Genomic DNA, 27,106 nt, shown 5'->3' with positions numbered 1-27,106 from the left:
ATAATACCTTATCTAGGCCAAACCCAGCAGCAATTTAACATAATAAAACGCATTATGTATTCATAAATATTATGATAATAATGTCGTGAAAGCAAGTTTTCTCCGCTAAGTGTCATATTGGAATAAGCTGTAAGCCAATAATAGATCTTTATTGTCCAATTAACGTGTAGGTGCGGACCTTTCTCTATGAGTACGATAATTTTGTGAATAGTAGGGTTTATCGTTACAAGTTTTAGGTGGTAAAACAGATGGATATCATTCAAACCAGTAGCCAAGTAGGTACCATCGTTAATAGTTATGTATTAGAGAGTAATAAATTGCTAATAATTTAATATTATACACGCTGATCTTGACCATTGGTAGCCAACACCTATGAGACCTATAAACGAAATACTGTACCGATACAATCTCGAATTCGAGCAGAAAGTCTATTTTTATGGCGATTGATATATGATTTTGAGAAACAGTTTGTATTTTTAAACGTTATGCAACGACATAACCAATGTTTTACGCGAGGTGCTGCTCCTTCAAAATCAATTCAATATCCTTGCATTACATTTTTCAACATAAACATATTCCAAAACTTTTCAACTTCAGAATTAAAGTTCCACAGAACAGCAAACAACGCACAACCGAAAGTTAGCTCGCTGAAAATGTCAAAAAATCGACTCACAGAGCTGAGCAAATATTGGTGAAATATTTTTGTGTGGCGAACAATGTGGCTGTTTACTGTCTGCGAGGGTAGTGGTGCGTGCCACTGGCCTGTTTGCGACGCAAACAACGAAAAATAGGGAAAAATCCCCTGCACTTTCATGTATCGAATTGTGAACTATCGGTGTTGGATTCGTGGTGAAGTTTTTGGTTTATTTTCAATTGCAATCCGTTTTTATGTTAGTCTTAAAATCTAGGAAATAAGTTGAATTTTACACAATGTCACAAAGTACACATAGTAACGATAACTTGTAGGAATAAAGTCCTTAAACTTAATTACTAATTGATCGTTTTCACCGCATTGTGGCAATCGACAAATATAGTCATTATCAAAGAAAGTTGAGTAGGCAATGCATCAGCAACGTGTATACAACACTTTCTATGTATGTATAAACGGTGAACAAAAGAATTTATTTATTATGTAGCTCGTAAACTATAATACAGTTTACATATAGTTAAAAGTTGTAAATGCCTATTGTGACACACGATTTGGCTAACAGCCAAGAACATGAAAAGATCAAGCGAAATTGACACGGCATTATAACGAATGTATGATGAATTAGTCTACGTTTAAACAACTGTAGCGAGATAATTATTCTTTAAATAGAAGTTAATGGTTTGTGTTAAGTAAATTGGTTAATTTCTGTAACCATCTGGTAAAAACTCGCATGAAAAACATGCAAACACGCAAGAGTATGTAAAATTTAGGCCGTCTGTAGTATTACATATTTACATTTGCTGAAAATGCACACACACAATAACAAACAATGACATTTATAATTGAAGCACCTACCTTTTACTCGCAGTTCTGTTGAAAAATTACAGTAGTTTATTGAGATTCCGAAAAATAATATAGGTCCGTTGACAATTATTTAAAAGTCACTACGCTGTAGGTACATTGTTTTCTCCTTAGGGTAATAAAAACGTTACGTCAAAGCAGCAATGCACTGAATAGTGACCGTAAATTTGGAGTACACTAGTTGTCAACTGAGATACGTAATACGCATACTGAACTTGTACTACGAGTATTGCACCTATTGTTTAATTACTCCGTAACGCTTTAGTTATGTGTAATTTAAATTATTTATAGACCTACTGTTTTCCTTTGCTACTTTTACTAAAACAAGTTACTTGGACAAACCCTATAGGTTATTTAAGAGTAGGTAATCTTGAATGAATAAACCAGAAAGTTTTCCTATCATAAATAATCGATAGCATTTGAAACAGAGTCGAAAGTGATTCATGACAATTCTCCACCTAAAGAAAACATCTTGCAGTTAATTCTTCTTCACAGCTGTAATCTTACAAACTAGCACTTACCCGCAAAAGGCACATCGCACACGTACTCCTCCACGCAATTGTCGGTATTCCCGCTCCTGTCTGTCGCCCCGCTGGCTACCGACGCCGCTGATGCAGCTCGAAGCAGGTTTACCTCCGTCTCCGTCTGACTGTCGCGAAGCACTGATCTTCTTTTGTATTCCTATTAAAGAAAATTGCCTATTTGAGATATGGATACTAGATCAGGCATCTAGGGGAAAGAATTTCAGTGAGTGAGTAATTCATTTCTTGTTTGCCATTTTCGGTGGCAGATAACTAAACTTATTAAGGGATTTGGTGATTTTGTCCAATAACTTAGTAGAGAGTCTTGGCGAATACAAATTATCTAGATTGTATTAAAGGAATCTGTGGATTTTCTAAATAGAGTAGTCGTATGAAACAAGCCACCGCCGGTTGCTTAGCCATAGGTTATGATGTTTTAAATTATAAATTTTGTATACCTACGGCTACCGCGAACGGACCGTAAAAGGCTCTATTCTAAGTTTGGGCTATAGTTTTACGCAAGAAGTAACTCCCGAATTCATTTTACGGGTCTGACCTTAAGTTGTAGCATTCTATTACTGCTTGCGAGCATCAGGTGAATCGCCAATACAGTAGCAGCCAAGCAGAGACAAGCTATTTCCGACAGTGATCTTTTATTAATATAGCTAGAAGTAGCGGGCATGCATCTAAAACATTAAGGAACGAAACAAAGCTAGCGCTTTATAAATCATAGTTTTTGAGCTTATGTATATAGGTAGGGCTAATGTCGTGGAACGTTCCTATTAGTACCAACTACTATTTGAGTAGAAATACTAGGTTTTATGTATTCTTAGACCATTAACTTGGTCCATATTGTCCATAGTAACTGAAGGTACTGTAGATAGATGTCATAGGTATTAATCCCATTTCATTTAACTTACAATTGTTCTTTCGAAATTAAATGAATCCATAATACAATATCAATAAAGAATTGCATCATGGAATGTAATCTTTGGGCGCGGTTATTACTGGGCGTGGTATGAGAAAAGGCACTCATTTAGTTGATAGCCCAATAAATTCGACACGGTAAGATAATCGAGGACCAAAATGTGCACTTTATTACAATAAACATGAAACAGTAGCAGTGCCTGTGTATTTTTAAACCTTATTGATTACAATGAGGACTCGATATCGTTATCTTAAAATGTACCTACTTATCGTCTGCGGACGAATCGGACATGTTTTTTCACTTACGTTTTACACAATTTTTCGTAAAAGAATAAATATTCAGCTTTTTACTTTTGTTCGTATACAATTGCACATCTTTTCTGACTATCTGATTCGGTAAATCGATTAACGGAGTTCTTGGATATTAAGTGGTTTTCCTAGATCATGATTTCTTTATGAACTTCATTTGGGTATCAATTAGGAAATTATTTTAGTATTTTCATAATATCACGCCTTTTTCCCATAGGGGGCAGAGACCAAAGAACTCTACTCGTTACCATCTTTATAAACCTCCCTTGCCTTATTCACATCGATACATCATGTGATACAGGAAAACAATTTACTTTAATTCCCTAGCCAATTGAATGTCTTCGATAATGTAAGTAACTTTCTAAAGATTTTTTTTCCTTTAGAGCGCTTATTATATCTCCTATTCGATACTTAGCCAGTTCTAATTACACACCTAGGAAAAAATAGGCAACAATGACACCTGATGAAATGCTTGTTGTTATGGTAATATTATATTGCTATGAAAAATTTGTCAGGCATTTTACTTAGACTTCTGCAAAACATGTTTCGCCATAATTTAAGCTTATTGCCATTTATCGAGCATGTGACTAAACTCCGGATTCAGAAATATTCTAATATAATTTAAAAAATACCAATAGTATTCCGCCCCACCCGGGAATCGAACCCGATACCTTAAGATCATCAGTCGGACACACTACCGACCGTGCCTCAGAAGCAATGATTTTTAATCAGAAGGAGATTATTTTCCACTCTCTATTTTTCAACATTGGTTTGAATTTTCATGACTTCAACTTTTTTTATTTTAAATGCGAACGTTTGTAAGTATGAATGAATGTATGTATGTTTGTCACTCTTTCACCAAAAGTTACTTGAAATTTGGTACACTCAAAGCTTATAACCTGGATAAACACAGGACACTTTTTACCCGGGATTTTTTAGCATGTGGACTAGTTGAGGGCAAAAGCTAGTTTTATAAAAATAGATTTACAATCAGAGTTAAGAAAACAACCAGTTTTGTAACTACAAACTATTCCTTCCCAGTTCTCCGTGACAATGTTAGGAGTAATTTAGCGCATAGCTGTTGGCCTCAATACGTTTGTCAGAGCAATTAGTGCGGCACCACACTTCAAACATCTCTCGTGTGCCTACACTGCATGTTTATAATGACTAGCTACTAATAAATACTAGGTAAAGTTCTTTGTGTAGGGAAATTAGTAGTTAGAAACTTAGGTGACACGCGAATAGGTATTTTGGTATCTTTTTTCTACATTTCATACTGCCGTAGTACATGTATTTTTTTTATTGGAGTTTATGTACTATAGAAATGGATGCTAACGATTATGATAAAGCTTTATTTATTTCTATTCTCCTTTCAAATGAATCAGGGGTTTGCAAGAATCGTACCAAGTAGCATTCTTTGGTCGCCAACTTCCCCTACGGGAAAAGGCGTGATAATAATATGATGTATGGATATATTATTTCATTTATTGGTAAATTTTAATTTATTGATCAAAATGGTATATAGGTATGTTTATATTATTTATTTTATAAGTTTTTATTTATTGGTAAAAATGGTATTGTATTTGTTACAATCAATTATGTTTGAACAGTCAAGTGGCAGTAGGTACCATGTTATTAAAAAAATATATGTAGGTATATCAAAGAAAATGATTTATTTGTACTTACATAGTTCAGTTGCATAATAATATTACTTCTATCGATCTTCCTTGTCATGACTATTTCACGACTTTTAGGCTATTGAAATTGGTCTTTCATTGCTGGTTTTTATTTAAATCTGCGCGTTGTCACGTGATATGTCAAATTCTCGACTGAGCAAAAAGCTTTTCGTATTTTTTATTCAACAGTTTTTGTAGATATACCTACTTTCAATATTAGTGCCGACATTGGTAAATTGCCCGTTATGACAATGAACTGACTTCCTATTGACTATAGACCTATAGACCAATAGTAATTTGAGTGATAGGTAAATGTTTCCTCATATTTAATACACATCTGCCTACACCTAACGTTACTAAATATGTGCCTACCCCCAGAATAACAAGTGCATTTTTTGCACTCTTATACTTAATTTAAACTTAATAACCAAGTTTTTATAGTTAACCTAAATAAGTAAATAAATTCAAGCGTCAGCTACGCAGTACTGCCTATTGCAGTAACATTTTCTTCAGGCGCTTTTACTAAATCATGCTGTGTAACTACTTAAAAGGGTGATAAAAATATCTAGTTACGGAAAATCTATGGATTGGTGATTATAACTAAGGGTATTGCAAACGGGCCACTTATTCATACACTGTTAGCCAGAAACAGTCGACTCCAACTTAGTTGGAAGAAAGGCTAGACTGATGATAGCCAGTAACAGGCATATTTTTATATATTTCGTTAGAGTTATTGTAGGTACGCCATTAATTGTAGGTAGTATTGGCTGGTACAAATGCGTATAAAAGAGTAGCTAGTTTACAAAAGCTATAAGGGTAAAAAGGTTGTGATAAAACAAGCAAAAAATAAACCAAAAAAATCACGAAATAATATTTTATTGCAAATAAAAACTAAATAAAATCGAAAATAATACACAAAACCTTATTAAAATATAAGCTTAAATAATAATATTTTCACATTTAATCGTCCGATGATACATTTTAAATAATATCAGTCTGATCGTCTTTTTGTTTGAAAGAAATATAATACTCCAATTTATACCGATTATCACTATGTAATATATAAACTAAATATTCATTATACTGTCATGTCGGTAAAATACAACACTCATATAAAATTAAATCGTTTTGTGATATATTTGAAGTAAATGCAAGGTAAATTCGTATAGAAAGTAAATGCTCAAGTATATTAAAATATCAACATTTAATATATTAGTAAATAAGGCACGCGATAAATGCACTTGGCAATGAAAAAAGAAGGCATATTAGTCCGACAACTTAGTAGAGAGCATTGTAATACATGGCTTATCTCAATTTTTATTCATAATTCTGTGTACATATTTCCAAAATAAAGCAGCTGTATTAAGCGTACCACTGACAACTATAAAATTCCTTGGTGACTAATAATCTGAATGTCGTAAACTTTCGACAGCCAAGAAATTTGCAAATACAAGGCTCTCTACTAAATTGTTGGACTATACCTGACAGTTTCATAAAAATAGAAACCAGACATACAAAAAGGTAAAATATTACGTAATTTTCCACTGAAAACCGAGAATAACATAAATATAGATTTTATTGGGTATTAAGAACTTTATTTAAAGTAAAGAGTAGTTTTAAAAAATTGAATATTTCACAAAACGATTCAACTGCACTTAAAAACTACAATAGCACCTTAAATTAAGAAATAATAAAATAAAATATTTATATTTACAGATAACACTAATATACTATATAATAATAACTTTAGAGCACCAAAAAGTTAAAATGTTTAAGACTAGGGCGCTAAACAGAACAAAAAGCTTGGACCATGAAAACAAATTACTTTAAAAATACAGCGGGTTTTTGTATTAAGGATTACATTCATATCTACAAACACTATACGTAAGGCTTTGCTACACAAGTATTCGGTACGGCACGTTCGTTTCGGCAATATTTATCGATTAACAAAACCGACTCGATTCACTTGTTCGGATTTTACCAATCCGGGTTTGCCGCCCCCCTAGGCCGATTAATGCCTAACTGAATATATGTGAAGCAAACCTAACAGAACTAACAAAGACATTTCGATACATTTTTGTTATAAGCACGTTTCACTCATAAACGATAAATTTTCCAGTATTGAAGTCATACTATGATGTGCTAACGCGATCCAAGTTCTATCGCCAGAAAGAGATGGCATTATACTGTTTGTGTAGCGCCATCTCTTTCTAACAGCGGCTTGAGTTGCTTAAGCACGTGTTTGTAGATATGAACATTACTTCAAACTCATGCGTAGAAGGTTTGCCGATAATGTTTCTCTCTGTCCACTCTACTGAGTACCACTGGCAATGTATAACATCATTATATACTAACGGCAAACATTCCGCTCACGATTAGCTTTATATCCCACCTTCAGGAGAAAAACGACTTAAGTGACAGTAGTCTAGTCCTATGTTAAGCCCATTTTCTACTGAAAGTGCGATTTGTATATAAGGAGTTGCGATGACACATAATTTCTTAATAATCAACTATTTATAATGTCACTCTTCGACATTTTTCTAATTCGTATTTCTTCTACAACCTCCATTATAAGCTGAAATGTTCGAAAACAATTTTAAATAAAATCTCAAATGTGGACATGCTCATGCAAGCCAATTGTGCTTAGGTTAGGAAAATAGCGTGTAAGGTCTAAATACATAGTATTTAAGTAGAATTACAGAGCTTTACTATGTTATAGAAATAATGAAGTTTATATTCGTAGAGGCATTTATATTAAAGAGTATACACATACACACCAAAATCAGCGACCCGCCGGCATATGTCGGCGACTTGACGTTGGCGGATTTTTTTAAATAATCATGTTGACGATTTTAAGACTGTTTTTGAATCAAATCCGCCGACGTTAGGTTTAGTCACCGACATATGTCAGCGGGTTGGCGATTTTGGTGTGCTGATTCATTACGGTACAGAATTGGGTAAACACAAATAATTTATGACAAAAATAGGAAGGAAAAGGTTAAATAGAGTTATACAGGTTTTAAAATAAATTTTAGGTGTATAATAAATTATGAAAATAGAGTCATAAAAATACTAGTAGTACCTGGCACATAATTAGTCAATGTCGACTAATTAACGACTAATACGACCTTATTTTCATAATTCGATTGTGCAAGTAAAAGTAATTATTGCTTTACAAATAAAAATATTTAAAAGCAAAGATTTACTGATTTTCAAGATCAAAAATTATTTCATATACATAAATAAAAAAAATCATTTCTCTTTATTATAATGACTTTTACTTGTTTGAAAATAAACGCCTTTACGAATAAGCCCTGAAAAGTATTAAAAATAATACTTTTCTAGAACATTATTTCTATAACTAAACATAGAATAACAATAGATCCTACTAAACATGAACAGTTTAATCAGGACTAACCTGGCTCAAGGGCCTGATCCTTTCATGAATGCAGTTCTCAGCCTGCCTCGCAGAAGGCGGCGGGTGATCAGGCGTCGGCGGCTGTTCATAATGCGTCGGCGACAAAGGAATATCACCTCTAGACCCATCCAAATAACGCTCACAATCGCTCGGACTATTCATTGACTGATCGTCTAACAAACTTTCGAGAGAAGATTTCTCCTGATGGGAGTACTTTCTCACTCTGTTATCAGTCATTCTTTGCTCATAATTCTCATGCGATGGAACAAAGTTATTTCTTCTTAATTTTCTTCTAGGGTTTTGTTCTTTTATAACGATGTTTTCGTACATAGCCGTGATAGCGACGGGTTGGGAGCGTTGCTTTAGGCTCGGTCTAGGGTTAGGAACGGGGGCCACTCGAGGTGAATTGTGATTCTCTTCGTATTCTGAGTAGGATAGCTTGCCGTCGACGTATTGGTCTACTGAGCGACCGTGTTTGAGGTAGTGTTTAGCACCCTGGAACAAACATATTAATATTAATCTTTAGAAATATAAATAATCAACTATCTACTGTGGTACGACTTTCTGCTACTATCGACTATCGACAAATTATGTATGAAATCCGCATCGGCGTATTTTTTTTCAAATCATTTTAAATATCATTATGCTCGTTAGTCGATAGCACTGATTGTAGAAAATCGCCCTACTTGTATGTTAAAGGGGTCAAAGTAATGGCAATGATAGTTATTTCCGCTGAAATTCCGAAAGTATGACTCATTATTATGAACCTGATTGTTTCGCTGTTTTAATGAAATTAACATTCTACGTTACGCATTAGAATTCTCGTTGATTGCGCAACCACTTCCTTTGCATTGGAATTGTACAAATCTTTATTAACGTTTTTAATTAGGCTTGTCTCACAACTATGCATATTCGGTACAGATTTTTAGCACTTCAAGGATTTAATATCCTATATTCAGATCATAAAAACATCAGGGACTATTATGATTTTTTATCTCAGTTGACAACTATTTTGATAGCCATTATGTTGTCCGTCGTATTTCTAAAAATGATAGTGGTTAATACGTTACATCGAAGCAGAAATGTAAAGCTTAGTGGCTATAACATTGACGTAGACTAAGTAGTTGTCAACTGAGATACTCAATACTCAAGCTGGTCACAGACTGGCATTTTAATAAATTTTTGTCTGCTTCGCTCATGATTATTAGGTGTATGTATACAGTACTAAATGTTAGACACTCGTATTAATATGATCGATAGGTATGAAAGGAGTTTGACCCTTATATTTACTATGGAATACGCAAAGCTGTGAAACTAACCATATCAAATAAACCTAGAGATATCACACACATCGAAGCCTAAATTTTGATCTGCACACCATAATCCGATATGTCATAACTCGATTTGTACTGCAGCCGTTCTAGTAACTACGTTACCTGTATATCGTCCAGATCGTCTTGGCTCCTCGCGTGTGGCCTCAGCTCATAGCTGTAGCCCGAAGAGGGGGAGTTGGCGTGGGTAGGGGACACTGACAGGTTCCTCCGTGGAGGTTTCTTGGGAGGGGTGGGCTGTAATACATATGTCAGTGTTACGACGGGGCACATGGGAACCGATTATATTATTAAGTTTATATCTAAGCGAAATTTTTGGTAGTGATCATCAATATAGTAATTTTTTTCTTTATTCCAAACGATCCTTTCAAAAACTATATCTATACACCGTATTAAGATTAATCCTGTATAGCATCTATAAGTTTGATAATTTATTTCTATTCTATATCAATGCTTCTTTCTTTACAATATTTCCTTCTTCACGATTGGAGACCTAACAAAAAGACACGGAAATACCAAACAATCCTGTAATCCGAAAGTAATGTCTACTAATATCAATAGTGATACAATGACCACGCCTAAATAAAATCACGACCTACAACATAAACCTTCAAGTTAGTTTCGGAAAGGTCAGTAATACAAGTCCTAATGTCGCAGCTGGCCTTATCACACATTCTATTTGTTGCCACTATTAAAATGACAAACCATATGCAGAAATTGATAAGAGACATGACTCATCGCCTGTTTTGCATGAACAGTCATTCAATGCCTACTAATAAAAACAAAAAGCTAATTACAATAAAGCATTTCAACATTAAAGAGAGAACGTTCTAGAAAGACACAGGGAACTTTTCGGTTACATTCTTCAAGAAATTCTGGAGCGTATTAATCGTAACCTGTGATCATCATATATGACAGGATGTATGACTGTGACTGAACCAAAAGAATTTATAGGGATCGTAGTTAGTGGTACTATTTGACTCTGCCTACCTTAAGGTGATTTTCACATAAATATATGACTAAGATGACGCCAGATTTAAGGCCCGTTTCAAGACCCACTAGTAACTGATAGATGTGATAGCAAACATATTCAGATATCTATAAACAAATGAAGACTACACGATACTTATACAAAAGTGATTTAACAGGCCTTTGACCTATAAAACAGTAGATAACAATGGAAAGATTCTAAGTAGATAATGCACAACCGCAACGCTACGAATTCTATTTCTGTTACATCTCGTTGTCATCGCAGAAGCGAGATAAGTGTCCGCAATTGAGTAATAGCGAATTTGAATCGCGATGAGCATTATATTGGCGAATGGTACAAGAAACGAAAGGATTTAAATATATCAACAAAAAACAAATTGGGTAATAAATGAATAAATCCGATTTTTTCGACGACAAATTTTTGCAATACATTGAAAGGAAAGGTCTTTATTTAACAGTGTGATGACGCAGGCCAGTAGTAACATCAAAACTCTTATTCTAATGTTAATGATAACCAAATAACCAATATTAGATGAAATAAGTACTATTCTTCAAAAGAAGGACATTTCACCTTCTAAATTGCATGACATATTCTAAGACGTCAAAAATTATTGAATCACATTTAAGAGGAAAATTGAAGCATACGACAATCTTTAAGACCAAGACGCATTTCCTTAAGACACAGCTCCTAATTGCATCACTTTAACATAAAAGTGACGTTATATAAACTTGGGAAATATGTAGATAAGAGAAACTAGGCCACATTTTCTAACAAGATTAGTAGCCAGGAAGAGAATAATCCTTAGTTCATTCAAAACCCATCTGTGACTAAAGCTAATCTGTTATCACTTGAGGCGTATCTCGTGGCCAAAGTGGTCCAAGTAATTCAATAGCAGCGCGGATGAGGGGTAAATTGGTCGCAGCCGGTCACTGAATGGACAATTTTCCACACAAAACCCTATTAGCCTACAGAAGATACTGATTCTAGGGAACGTGGGTATACCCAATGATTTTATTATTGAAAACAATGGGGTTATATTGCGGTTATTATGAAACGGTTTTTTAGAAAATAATTGAGTAAATGTTAGATGAATAACGGTTAGAGATTCACTATAATTATTGTTTAAAACATGGGTACATCGTAAATTCATTATGTTAGCGCATGAAATACGTTCAGAAATCTGGTTTAAATCGTCATAATTATCCATATCCCAATTGTCAATATTTATCAAGCGACTAAACAATATTGTCATTGATTTCAATTGCATTCTAATCCAGTAAATTAAAATTCAATTAAAACGCCAAATCGTTTACCACTCCTGACCTACTGTGTGCTTTACAATCACCTAATTTTAACAGTAAACTGTAGCACTAATTGTAAACAGTTTATTAAACGTTTACGTGTTTACGTAATAAAGCTTTGTTCACACCGATACATAGCATGTTCAGTACGTTGTAGAACAAATTTATAAATACTGGGCAAAAACGCAACGTGTTTGCACAAACACAGGCTATGAAATATGTATGTAAATGACAGGATTTTGTGCTTGCTTTAACGCGTCTACAATGCATGATGAAATGTAGATCTGGACAGAGAAACTATTACAGATGAGACAATAATTACACTGGTTATGAAAAACGTATGGAAATTACAAATTTTGTCGTGCATTACGCATAAATTTTGCACACTGTCATTACATATAAAAGAATCAGCATTAGCAAGTAGAATGTCACGTATTCTCAAACACAAAGCTACCGTGCACGTTCAGTACGGTTCCGTCTAGACAATCTGTCAAAAATCTACAAAACTTTCATCTTTATCTGTCCTCTTAAGTATCTGCAACGCACAGTATATTTAGTTATGAACGTAGTCTAATGCGTGGTGCGTTCGGTGCCCTATTTACATGTTCGTATTTACCACGAGATGGACGAAACCGTTTAGTGAATGCGGTATTTTAAGACATTGCTCATTCATTGTAGTTTTCTGTTAGTACTAGGGACTGGTCAACAATCGAAAACTGTGTCATAGTTGGGGTTAATGACTTGATTCGTGAAGTTTTGTGTCAATCATTGAACATAGTAGCACTATCGAAATAATAATTTTATGCAGACCTTTTAAGCTCACATAGAAAAACGGTGCTTTTCAGGACGGGAATACGGCGGGTCTAGTTACTTAGATTTATATGGAGATGCCGCACTGAAAGCGTGTGCGATTGCGCTTTAAAATCAAATCTAACGCCATGAGGAACTTAACAATCACTCAAATGACCGATAACATTATAAAAGTGTAACAGTTAAAAGCTATTACAAGCTTATCAAAACATGGCGGCAACAATAACCGCGGCCTTCAAAATTTATTGCAATAATATTATTACATAATATATTAATTAATCATGTTTATTACATATTCGCAAATTATTTTTCATATAATAAACTGTCTACCAATGTAATTACTTTAAATTACGTCAGCCTTTAGTGTTTCTGGAAAACATAATTTAATACAATGTTTTCCTTAGAGACTGGTATGTTGTGTGTCATTTGTATTGAATAGTTCAAGTTCGATATTATTTATTAGTACCTACATAGACGTAAGTTTTACACTACCTTGGAAAGGTATAGTCTGAACATACCCCTACATGAAGAATACCTTCGATCTGCATTGAAACTATAACTTTTTAAACCAGATTTTTTTATTAGTTTGGATGGTGTCCAATCCTTTTTTAAATTAGCACTTGGTACATTCATAAGACTGATATTTTATAACTCTGTCGATATACATGGTGTAGTCTAACTGTCCTTCAAGCAAACTTTTCTTCCACAAATTGCGAAACCCGTAAATAGATCACAAAACGAAACATTCATCCAATAAAAGCGATCGCAAATTTCGTTGAACGAACGCCATACGAGATACATCAAAGGGAGGTTTGATATAAATCGTGCGCAGGCGCAGGTCTGCGACAGCGATTAATACGGCGCCGGCTCCATGGCCCTATGTGATGTACATTGACCGTGACCGATTGGGCTTGTTTCATTTGATGAATGGACGGTAGCTACACCCTTTGTAACTGTTGATCAAACTAACTTGAATAAAACGTCATTTTCTTTAAGAGTAATACTTGAAGTAGGAATGTTTCATCAGCATTTGGTTGGCTATGTTGGCATATTTTTAGGATGTCCTTAACCAGACTAAGTTACTATAGTGTCGATGTAAAAACAAGCCACATTGAAAGATAGTCACTGATATACTAAGGTTTAGTTTTACTGATTTTCATAATATGCGGCATTATACGAATAAATAAAATAAACCGACTGCTTAGGCTCTTCTACCAGAATGAGAGAAGTTAGACCTTAAGCGGCTTAAGCCCACCTCGCAAGTCAAATGCTAGCATAGGACTTCACGTTCCTTTAAGAACTACTATAATTTGTGAAGCAGTCAACGTCTTATCTTATCAAAAGATTACAGAAGTGTAGGTGGTAATATAGGTGTATTATATTGTCCTTTGTTAGGTCATCAAGCTCATAAAACAAGTACTAATTGAAGATCTTGATAGCTGTATGAGACTAAACGAACGCTTCCCAAGTAAATGTATTTTAAATTGATTGTTGAGATATATTACTCAGTGAACGAAGTCAATTAATATTCGTGCCAATGCCAAATTATTTAAAAGGTAGTTCGAAAGAATGTTTCGTTGTGATTAATAAACGTTTAAAATGTTATACGTAACATTTGCTATTGATTAAAATGAAACATTCCGTCCTCAGAATTATGTCACGATTGAGATGAGTACACCAAAAACAAATGAAATTTGTATCAATTCGATCAGGACTAGTGCAACTGCAAATTGACCATAACAAAACTATGCTTCTGACTCTTGTCCAAAGTAAATGTGCTCGGCACAGCAATTGTATTCTCATATTTTTCTTAAAGGTTTTTTGTTTACTTGCACAACATTTCATTTCATCACACATAATCATTCAAATCTATTAGTAAAATGCACTCATCACTTGCACTTTCAAAACCAGCCGGAAAAACAACCAAACAAACCACTTTATCTGTTTACTTTCTAAAGTAAAACCCTAATTTCTATATTACGCTGTCGATGCACAAATTATTTATTATTCCGCCTAAAAGCTTTAACGAGCCCCAGTAACCCATATATTAGCGATGAAATCATCTATCCGTCGGCACGCAACGTTTACAGTGAATGGCGTATGGAGCCACATGTGTATTGCAAATACAAACAAGCAAACATACAAGAAACACAGACTTTAATAGACCATTTGTTCTTCAACGATTATGATCTAAAATTGGCTCGGTTCTTAGAAATTTGAATTGATAATTCCTTGTATAAAACGGGATGTTAGTAATGATGATAGATTACTATGTAATAGAGTTTTATTTAGGTCAATAACGTAAGAATTTTTGCTTTCAGAGACTTGTTGCTCAAGGTTTTATAAGTCCACTGACCTATATTACTGAACAAGTTTAGTAGAAAACAGAACATCGAAACACTTTCGTCTTACATACGCATTTTTATACACTTAAACAACACGCAAGCGCTTATATAGCGTAGCGCGTACATACAGTGAGAATTGAACTTACATGTAGGCACGATGTTTTAACACATAAACTTCTTATAAATACTACGACAGAAATAGAGATTGATGATAAACATTAAGGCATACAAGCCACTACCTCTAGTTTTATTCAGGAAAAACGAAAAGGGATTAGTAGGAAAAATCAAGAACCCTTCCTTAACTATCTTAAAGAGAGTGAAATTTTGCTTCCGATAGCCAGATTGGGACCATTCCTAAAATAAACTATTTTTTTTCATCATCATCTTCTTTACCGTCATCGACCTTCATACATATCTCCCCACTTTACCATTTAAACCGTGAAACGTTAATATTCAATAAACAGTACATATCTCAACTGTCAATACTCGCGTCCGCGTAAACATAGGAACATTAACTGTGCCACTGGAGTGGTGCCAACTGCAAGATATTTCCGTACGTTCCTATCAATGATCGCAAATTTAGTACTTTACTATATTTTAGGTGGTTCAGTTGTATTTTAGATGTGACCTCGAATTTTCTGGTTATTTTTGACTGGTGTTGTAGAATAAAATATAGGAAAAGCCATGTTTTGTTCAGATGGATAGGTGAAAAAAGACATCTGTCAGGAAATAGACAGTTTGTTGTGGTGATTGATGGACTTATGCTAGTAGTAATTATAATATTTTAAACACGCCATCGTCAGTTTGCAGAGCGAAGGACACTGACTTACTGATATTTACAATGGAAGAATGAGGAATTTATTAAAAACCAAATTCTTCGCGCAAGTATTTACCTTATCTTTATTCATTTATTTACAAGAATGGAATTTTCAGCAATATCAGGTATTAGGAATTTAAAAGCGCCTTTTGTTCATAAGTTTTGTTATTTTCGTCGTCTAACAAAATTACATAAACATCAGAATTGGGTTACGGGGCCCTTGACACAATGTTTATGACATCGTTAACAACTACGTTATTACCTATTATAATTAATTTACTCTATACATCAACGGTTTTATTGGTGGCTAATAAAAAACTATGAATCAGATGTTACTGATATGAATACAGGAACGGCGTTTTACTCATTTACTATTTTTACAAAACTAGTGCTGAAACTGTTTTATTCCCTCATAGAGTTTTCTAGGTACTTTCCTTCTAATACCCAAAGACTATATTGAACTTTTGGTTTCTAAATCCTTTTTCAAGGACTATCAATAATTCATTTTTATAGCAGCAAAAAATCTTTGTTTTTTCTGATTTGTACAATTCCAACGTAAGTTAATTAAGACACTCAATCATCACAAATCAATACTATATCCTCATATACAAAAAAATGCAACTTACATAAAAGTTCACACGCAATAATCCTGACAACACACACACTCACTCACAGGACACTAACACACACAACACAAACACAGACACAAAACAACACAACAATCGAATAAATCTCGCGATTATACTTTTAATCGATATTCCGTTGATCTCGATAAATAATAGAGTTGCAAAGAACGCATGCGCTGGTCTGATACGCGACGGCGCGACTGACCGCCCAATTTCTTTGCGTCAACTCATCCCGCGCATACCATGTGGCAAGATGTACAAGATATTATGAACAATGCGCATATGTGCGACTAAATATAGATAAGTGGCGGCTTAGACGGAAGGTCTTGTCTGCAGGACATAATTACGTGATAGAATAATAGACACTGTAGACAGCGTGTTATTCTATTGTCTTCGTATATTTTGTTGTGTTGTTTCGTGAACAGAAGCTTTTGGATAGTGATCACAAATCGTTGGACAATAATACTTATACTCTTGATCTGCACTTATATTCATAGGAACTGTATTTGTGTCCTTGTTTTCTGGACTGCGAAACTAAAGACCTAAAGTTCTATGTCTAATAAAAGTTCCGATCTTCTGATTACCTAAGCTACTAATGAAACTAGATAATACCAAATTATGCAAGGTTTAAAACATAATAATTGTACTTTCTGCCTGCGTCTTCGTCCGTGTGAAATGATTTCCCAGAGTAAAATTATCCTATGTGTTAATCCAGGTAAACAATCTGTGTACAAACTTTCATTCGAATCGGTCCAGCAGTTTTTTTCCGCAGAGTAACAAACTTAAATACATCCATCCTCACACACTTTAGTAAGATTTATACGGGCCGTAGTCATTGATCCACAAAATTAATTTTGAAATTCTCCTTTCGTTTCTCCTTAAATACATCTGACATATAAAATAATCAATTCGAAAGATAAATGGTTCGGACCGTTTAAAAAATTGTATATGTCATAAGAGACATAAGATGAGCCATGTGGCCACAGAGTACAACTCTCACGTGGTTTTTATTAGTTTTTTATTAGAAACTAAGACGTCATAACGATTGTTGTAATAGTTTATTTTGTTATATGGGTCAGTTGAATGATTCACGAGGTTATTTCTTTGGAAATGTGAATAAACTTTGCGTTACAAACTAGAGAAGATTATTTAGAAGAGAGATAGTTGAGTCGAGAAAGTTAATTAATTCTTCCTAAAGACATTTTAAAGGTGCTGTCAAAAATTACAGATAACTTGCTTTCGAAGATTATTACGTCAAAACAATCTATTATTAAATCATTTCAGTAGGGATTGTTATCTATGAATGGATTATAGAAACTGAAGTAATATTACAATGATAAATAACACTTATTGTTTTTAAGAAAGCATTGGATAGATACAACATTGAAAACGGTAATCAGGCGTTAAAACATGTGAGAAATTAAACATTTAAACAATTAAATAAACTTCTCCAAAATCTAACAAGTAAAAGCACAATGCATTTAACTACTTATTAATTCATAAAATGTTCCGTGACAGTATATCGTGACCGCCATTGTTCATTTTTATAATGTCCCTCTTCGCGTGACAACGATCGTGCAACAGGTCAGAATTACGAATTAATTACACGCTTCTCGTTTATAGGATTATAGGGCAAGAGGGTATGTTTTGTATTCATTTCGACTTATTCAGTATCTTTTGGTAGCTTATTATGTTATAGTACTACGGCCTCGGCTTTACCAGGGTTTGCTAATTTGAAACTACTTACATAAATATAAAAAAACATCTGTGCCTGTGTAGTATAATATACCCTTTAAATAGTAAATTACTTTTAAGTACAGTGGGTCAGAGTTATCTTTAGCAAAATATAAGAAATTAGAAAATAATATAAAGAATTTAATATAAAGAGGTTTGCATAGCAGTGGGGCAGTAATGGTAACCTATTTAACCCCCAAAAAGTATTTTTCGAGAATGAAGGAGGTGCAAGGCCTTCTGTTCTCTTTAGTAGAATAGATAAATTATGCATTATAAATTCAGATATAATATTTCGGAGCTATGTGTGGCTCATTGCATCATTTAGCATGCATGCATGGTGATGTCTTAAACTAACGAATGCACTTATGAATTATTCAATTCGTACGTGCAATAGAATGGCTTAAGTCCAAATCCTAAAGATTTATAGCTTTGACCGAATGTGGGGGGTTATTCGTCATGAATGGTTAAGTATTTAAGTAACTGTCATCAAACAATACGAAACTCATTTACAAAGACGATGCACAAAGTGTCACAGTAAAATGTTAATCAACTTCATTGTGTTTAATTACTGGTTTTTCTCACGACCAATTAAAGCCCTGTTTGTATGACAGACACGCAATAAATATATCATTTAGCCCTGTCTTTGGTAACGAACGACCATTCTTTACCATTGAATTAACACTCTCTTTTTGAGCTCGCACATTTAAACGCGTTATAAATAACATCGATCAATCACAAACCAGATTTCTGAGCAGTATTTCAATTGAATTTAAAAAATATATTTTCATTAATTTCTGAGAAACGATGTACCCATATTTGATAATACCACATAAAAATAAATAGAATAAAGGTAAAAATGTACGTACCGAAACTTTACTGTAAGGATGATGGTGGCCCAGGTGTAGTGGAGCACAGCTGGACGCAGCGCTGGACACGCTCAGTGCGTCACCCTCACTCGTGCCCTCCGCCTCTTCCCACCGCCGCCTCCCCGACCCGCTGCGAACACCCCCGACCAATCCCGAAACCCGCTCAAGCGAAGCACAATCAAGCGACACATCTGCATCGGTCCTCGGAATACCACTATCGTCCTCGCACTCAGACGAGGAACTCACAGATCCCGCAGCTAAACAAATGCCGCTCTCGTATTTAGAAGACTCAGATAATTTATCATCTGGAGAACTTTGGGTCTCCTCCATAATAACATCGATTCCAGGTTTGGAATTGTTTCCAAACCTGAAAGAGTCACTGTGAACCCATGGCCGTTTCCCTGTGCTCACGTCAGATTTAACAGTCTCCGCGTCTGAGCTTTCCGGGTCTGAGTGCAAGGTGCCGTCGGAGTCATCCGAAGATTCCTCGAGGCATGTTTTGAATGACGTATCTGATTGAATCGTCACGTTAGAGTTACAAGAATGTAGGGACCAATGACCAGAATATTCCGAGGAGCTCGATTTCCTTATAGGTAAATGCACACCAGAAGCACGAGATATAGTAGTGGCTGTCGATGTTGAATGATCACTTAACGATATCACTTCTGCAATATCCTTGATCGAGTAAGGACGTGCAGAGGTGGTCGATGAAAGAGTGGATGGGTGCGACATAGGCGTGTAAATGGGACTTTCTGGTTCTTTATTATTTTGACAATTATCAGAATTTCTGGCTATAATATCTTCCACACTGACTACCGCGTAAGGTTCTTCTAGATTACTCGGCACGGACTTATTTTTAGGCAAATTTGTTTTTGATGCTGTCGAATAAGGAGAGAAATCTAAGGTAATATCTGGTGTCGAAATACTCTTCTTGATTGCGGAGAATTTTACAATTAAATCTATAGCGAAATCGCGCCTTGTGGAATGCAACGTGCATGAGCCGGAATCACAGTAGCATTTAAACGAAGATGATAATATTTCTCGTTTAGACTTAAGCGCTTCAATGTCTATAGTAACCTTTTCATCTTCTGCTTGATTCGTTTTATCTAAAAGGTCTTCAGCACTGCTGTGGAACTTGGGTGGTCTCGCCCTACAGAAGCATATAGCCGTTTCGAACTCACTATCTCTTTTTGTATTCGGTACTTTAGTGAAAGGTGGCACATCACTGTATAACGTATCTCTATTAAAAATATAAATAAATTCCTTTACAGTTGGCGCTTTGTAAATGCAGTGCCCCGTCCCCCTGATGTGGTAATGAGCCAAGGTTTCTTTCAAAAATGCATTGTTCCACTCAGGTAAATCTTTAACTTTAGTTGAGCTTCTGTCTGCTTCTATGTTTGTAAATGTTTTATGTCTAAAAAGTACTTTTTTCTTCGAAACAGTGTCAGGTTTTTTATTAGGTAACGTGCCAGTCATAGACAGGTACATAGCCTTTTCGTCAATATCACCACTACAGTCGACATTTTCTAATGCACTTGCTTCTGTTATATCAGAAGAATCTGAGGCAAGCGACTGTGTTCTCGATACTTGTAACTTTGTGTATGGTGGATACGGAGCTTTTCTATGTCGAAATGATTTTGACTTTTCGGACAAAAGTATATCTTCTAAGTTGGTCTCATCCACCATGGAATCCGATGACATAGTGGACGTTCGGCTCCCAAGAGATGAGGAATTATCATTTAAACTACTTGAGTTTGACCGAGAAGGAACTAATGTTCTTTTCAAAGGCTCTGGTTGTTTCTTTTCCTGAAGTACAGTTATATTCTCATATAGTGTTCTCTTTTGTTCTTCATCAAGCGGTTTTACGGGAATGTGGATTCTCGCAGCTGGTTTAGGTATAGTTTTAACTTCCATTACAACGTTTTCATATATACTATTATCATTTTTGTTTGTACCTACAAATACAGTGGGCCTAGGCGGAGGTTTTGGCAGTGGTTTTGATATGGCAGATTCAGACTGACTCTTAATGACTTCGCATGACTCGTAACAGTCGTTTACTAAATGTTTTGACTCTGCAGACACAGTAGATACGACTGATTTCCTATTGCTGAGTTCTCTTGGCTCAAAAATATTTATTTTTGTATTGTAATTAATAGCTTGATTAATATTGTCATCATCGTTAATTTTATCACAGTCTAGTTCGGTAATCACAACAGACTCTGGTATAGACTCTTGCGAATCGCTGAGTTCGTTGTTTTCAGATATATTAGGTAGGGATGTTTTAAATCCAGGACAGCTCCTGTTACTCCTATTGACGGTAGAATCCCTATTTAACGTACCTAATCTATCTAACGATATAGTGTCAAATTCGTCGTTACAAACTATTTCACCAGATTCCTCCTTCTTCGACAGCATTTTGAAGAATTTGCTGTTCCCTATGAGCAACGTATTTGTACTAGTCTTGTGATCGTTTTGTTTAGACTTAACATCGACTTCCGCTGCAGAACTGTTAGAAATGTTAGGAGCCGAATTAAACTTTGCTTTCAGGCCTAAGCATTTTGAAGCAAGCTTTTTGACAAAACTTTGAGGGTGACTTTTTGTTAGAGACGATGAAGATGGAGATAATAAGCTTTCACTTTTGTTAGTATTTTTCTGGGTCTCTGACGTTTTCCTGTAAAACACATAAAGCGACAAAAAATAAAATAAACCATAAAAATATTTGAACTTAACATAAAATGATGTAACGAATTTGTGTTAATATCGACATCATTAGTTTTGTTTCCCACCACCAAAAGCATGAGATTTGAAAAGATAGAATAGTAATTATATATGAATACTTAACATAATACGTATAACTAAAGAAACGAAAAAACTACCTAAGGAGATTATTACCAATCTGAAAACAATTGCTTTACTTGGAAAAACTTTTTCTTTAAAATGCCACCCGTTCGAGCATCCAAAGTATCCGAATTTTCTTGATATGAGTCTGAGAGTGATGTTGCTGTTTCTCCATTGAATTGTTCGTATTCCACTTCCGTATTGTGTCCGGAAGTGTCCTGCTTGTTCATGAGATTACCGAAGTTCGGCTCATGATTAAGATTAGACAAAGACGAATAAACATCATCTCTATGAACACTTTTATTATTCATAGCCACGTAAAAATCTTCACAGCTATAGTACTGACTACCACTTACTTTATTAGACCTACTCTTTTTAAGCATTTTTTGTTCTTTCTTAGGATCTTCGTGACAATAACAGGGCATCGGTGAAGCTTTCTCTTTCTTTTTAATAAAAGGATGAGCATTGCCACGAACGGTTTTCGGGTTTATTTCATAAATATATAAATAATCCGAGAATGATCCATAAAGGCATCCTGGGTCGCCTTTAATATGAACACTGCTGCTCCTCAGGCGATCCATCGACGAGTATACAGGATTAGACTTACGTCTTTCATTTTGTTTCTTAGGATTCATAGTAACATATGAGGTAGGGCCAACATCGAGATTTTCATGACTGGCTCCGCAAACATTGATAGTACTGCGTTGATGCTGAAGTTTTCTCAGATTACTCGTAGGGGAATGCGTTCGTTCAGACTGCTTCTCTATAGCAGCGACTACGATTGGTCTTTTAACCTTTTCGTCATCAGGTAGATTGTGAGGAAAATTCATATACAGTTCTTCTTTACTATAATCATCGTGTTTAGCAAACGAATCTTTATTGGCATATATAACATCTGTATGGTTCTCCTTAAGCTTATATTCAGCTCTCAGCTCATCAAGAGAGGAACCCGGCGGCTTGGGGAGAGGTTTCGGTCTCTTTTTCAAAGTGTTCGAGTCAAACGATTCAGTTAATTCATTCGAAGGTGTTTTATCTAAGGTACTGCACCTCTTTCTTTCAAAACTGTCAGCTGGTGGTGAAGGTTTCCGCAAATTCTCGTATAAATCTGAACTGTTTGAGCTTCTGTTGGAATGATTATCGCAACGATTATCGCTGTTGGGGTTGATCTTTTTTTCTAATTCGGACATAAGAAGGTTTTGATTTTCAAATAACGCGGTTGCAGGCTTAAGTATAGTATGGCTCCGTTTTCTAAACTCCTCATTAAGTGAATCGTGAATAGGAGATTTTGCGGGGGCCTTGGGCGATGGTGGGAACTTACTACGGAGACGGCCGTTAGTTACATTATCGTCTTTGTTATCGTCAGGTTTTGACTGTTTTAAGTTACTAAAGGAAGCATTTCTATTAGTGCTAAGAAGCGTATTAGCGGGCGACTGTGGTTTGTTAACATACCTGCAAATTAAAATAGTTATTTCTTTGATGTTCTATGTTGAAATGTATAATTCAGAATATACTTAAACCGCTGATTTGGCTAAAAAAGTAAATGCAATTCTAAGCACTTTTAAAATGTGGCTATTTGTGGGGACGGTTTAATGCACCCTCGCATTTCTTTGAAATTGTCAATGGACTTAAATTTCATCTCTTTGGCAGCGTCCATGCTTTCATTAAAACTGAAAGTGCTCATCCTTGAGCATTTATCTTGCCATCAAAGGATGTTGGTGGGGAGATATTTTTCTCGCGTCACGCAGACGTCTCACCTGGCCGTTTGCGATGAAATCAAAGACACGGAACATTTTAATGAGGCAACCTGCATTCAAAGTTTTTGTTTAAAAGCCATTCTTTTGAAACCTACGTATGATGTTTTTTTGTGAAGCGAGCATCTTCTAGAACCCGCCAAGGGTGTCTTTACAAGAGATGGTTAAATTTTAAACATATTGAGGTATGTACCTTTACATTTTATGTAATTGAATGTTTACAACATGTTTCAAAATAATATAATGCGCGTTTTTTAAAATCAAAATCTAATTAACAAGCGGTTTAAGTCCCCTAAACTTTACGAATCTTCTTTCATGATCATTAAAAAACATTTTGTAAAAGCTTCCAAGATGGCAATCACAGTTCAAAGGAGACACGTCGTATGTCGTAATTGAGCCGAGCCTCTCCAATTAAAAGTGAATGTTTTGAACTTTTGAACTAGTATTCACGCTTTGAGATATACCTGTATTTTATATATTTATATAAATAGGATGGCCCTTACGCATAAACGGGCATGTTTAAATAAAGGATGCCGTGCATGTTAGTACGTTAAAAGAAGTCCATATATACAGGGTGAGTGAAAAAAGAAATAGAGATAGTATACAGGATGGATTTTTAGACGCGAAATGTTTTACTATAAGAAAATTGCAAGACTGCTAAAGAAATCAAACTATTAGTAATAGGTAGGTCAATATTATTGTTATAATATGTATGTATTATATGTATTATAAAATATTTGCGTCTTATTATCATCCTGTATGAAATAAAGAGATAAACAGCACCATCACCATAATGGAGTTTACAGAAGTGTTCTATCAACAATTACAATTACACAATAGGACAAAAAGAAAACAAAACTTTATGGTCCACAATAGATCTTTAAGGCAAAATATATAATTCATAGTGTAATCAACAAACAAATAAATTTTTCAACAAGTTATGTTTTATTCCATAACCTACATAATTGTTATTGTTGATATAAAGTTAATGAGATTTTAATGAGATCGCTCATTTCTAAGTCCCCTTACACACTAGCGGTTCATCGCTGGAGCGGTTGGCTGCGCGGTAAATATGATAGCGCGGTGTGTATAGGATGTTACAATTTGGTGTTGTATCAACAGTAAATTCATAGCGGATGTGTAATTTGTTGACAACTTAAAGCTTATCTTAATTATTCATACTTATTTAGTTGAGTATGCAACCGCCAAGCAATTAATGGTTGGTCAAGTGGCGATTTACATGTATTAACCTGTAACCGCGCGGCTAACCGCTCTCGAGTTTAACCGCTAGTGCATAAGGAAGCTAAATGTTCAACAGTCAATAGAACATCTATAATAACAATAAAAGAATATTCAATTACGAAAAGGGCGCAACAATCGCGTATTTATAATGTGAGATACGTCGTTTTGAAAATAGCATGTTCATTCAATACATGTATCTTTATTGACTGTTCAATCAAAATTGTTCTTTATTAGTATAGAAATAAAACTCACACTGGCGGAGGGCTGTAGTCTTGAACAGGGAAGGGCGGTATGTCTTCGTTGTCACTGTCGTAAGTTGACACGTTCGTTGTGTACTCTGTTTAAAAAACACAATAAATTGAAGAATGCCTGCCGAGAATGTACTAGTTTGGTTTATTCGTATGGAAGAGTTTAAATTAGTCTAAAATAAAAAAATACTTTCGTTACTATACACGAATATTTAGGTTCTTCGCTTTAAATTTAAAGAGCTTGTGAAAAAGAAAATTGTAGAATGTATACTGGTGACAATATAAATACAGACCTTTTACGCTACATTTAGTTAAGACAGCATAGTGGCTTTCAAATTAAAGGTTTTTCCTCAACATATCAAGAAATCGCACTTTTGCTAGCTCTTATATTATTTGTGATTCCTATTCCTCATTCGTATGATTATTTGTAATTATGTCGTAGTTCACACGTTTGTAATGGCACGAGCATAACCTTTAATATCTTAAAATGCAGTCAATTTAAGTTCCAAATGGCGTTCAATGATCTTTGCCTACCCCTATGGGCAAAAGGCGTGATATGATATATTTATATGAGTTTAATCAGTAAATCATTTCAGTCAACAATCCTTACCTCGAATAACTTTCCTGACTTTCCTTAACGCTTCAACTGGATACTCTGCAAGTAGATCGAAGACGGTCTTCTTCCTTGAGTCCATCGCGTTGAGATCAGCCCCCTTGTGCAGTAAGATGCGGACGACGGACGCTTTACCGTAACGAGCGGCCTCGTGGAGAGGAGTTCCGTTTGCCGTCTTCACGTTGGGGTCCATGCCGGCGTCGATTAAGGCTATTACTACATCCCTGTGGAGATACATTGCTTTAAAGCAGGGTTTAAGGTAAAGATTGCGGGGAAAATATAGGGCCCAAAATCCGAAATATTTACGTCTCTATAGGATATAGCTGCAATCAATTACATTTACTTTGATAAGAGAGGGGTTCATGATCTCTTAGGTATCATTGAGTACATATTTTGTTACTCTCGGTAAAAAAAGGATGTTAACTCATTTTTGTTATTTCGCTTGATACATTTTGCGGTTTTTATAAAAACCTTAACTTTAGTCACCTAGCTATCACTGATTTCATCGCTCCCAGCAATTTATACTTTAAATAAACGGGATATAAAGTCCGCACGCTTTGTTTTCCTCCTTATATGATCCCATAAAGAAAATGAATCATAAAAAATACCAAATTCGAGCCCAGTTTTCCGCATATTCAGATATCAAGCGTCATAATACAGGTACATGGACATTGGACGTGCATAAACCAATCAACTCATAAATATTCAAGCGACTAACGAATCAGATATCGTTCGCAGGTTTTATCTCAAATAACGCTGATTTTTTCACGAATACCCACTATTGACAAATGATTTTATTAATTTCTGACTGTCTACCATGATTGTTTTTATTTTATGATGTTTTTGGTATTATACAAATAAAAGGCATGAATATTGAACAAATGAAACTAAAGTGAACAAAGGTGATAAAGAAAGGCTAGGAAGAAACATAACAAGGAAATGAAATATTACATTATTATCCGAAGATTACAGCTGAAAACGCCTTAGAAAAGCAAACAGATTAAAACGATGATATAAATCCGCCGACTGATATATTACATTACAATACAAGAAATATAAAATTAAATAAATAAATCTGCAGCAAAATTAAAATAAGTTTGCACTTTGTCTCTACACAAATTATTGTTCGTTTTATATGACTGGGCAATATAAATCACGCTACGCCATACGTCTCCCTAAATGTTCAGAATTTATAATAAAGTCTATTCGAAGGCTCTAATCTCATATTATAA

General features: G+C 34.9%; 1 protein-coding gene across 4 annotated transcripts in view; it reads right to left on the bottom strand.

Annotated features, from left to right (window-relative positions):
- LOC142980456 (uncharacterized) overlaps positions 1-27,106 on the bottom strand; it is a 157,154-nt gene that overhangs the window by 104,679 nt on the left and 25,369 nt on the right. For 3 of the 4 annotated variants that reach the window (XM_076125850.1, XM_076125851.1, XM_076125852.1), the window contains exons 6-11: positions 25,872-26,098; positions 25,266-25,350; positions 19,183-21,853; positions 9,798-9,929; positions 8,362-8,856; positions 2,032-2,191 (exon numbers count right to left, since the gene is read on the bottom strand). In XM_076125850.1, coding sequence (XP_075981965.1) covers positions 2,032-2,191; positions 8,362-8,856; positions 9,798-9,929; positions 19,183-21,853; positions 25,266-25,350; positions 25,872-26,098 — 3,770 coding nt within the window. The remainder of the gene's footprint in view (positions 1-2,031; positions 2,192-8,361; positions 8,857-9,797; positions 9,930-19,182; positions 21,854-25,265; positions 25,351-25,871; positions 26,099-27,106) is intronic. The other variant, XM_076125853.1, reaches the window with a different exon arrangement.

This window comes from Anticarsia gemmatalis, chromosome 18, assembly GCF_050436995.1.
Source record: "Anticarsia gemmatalis isolate Benzon Research Colony breed Stoneville strain chromosome 18, ilAntGemm2 primary, whole genome shotgun sequence".
In the NCBI taxonomy this organism is placed as follows: domain Eukaryota; kingdom Metazoa; phylum Arthropoda; class Insecta; order Lepidoptera; family Erebidae; genus Anticarsia; species Anticarsia gemmatalis.
The sequence above is the reverse complement of the archived record's forward strand: the minus strand, read 5'-3'. Positions and strand labels throughout refer to the sequence as shown.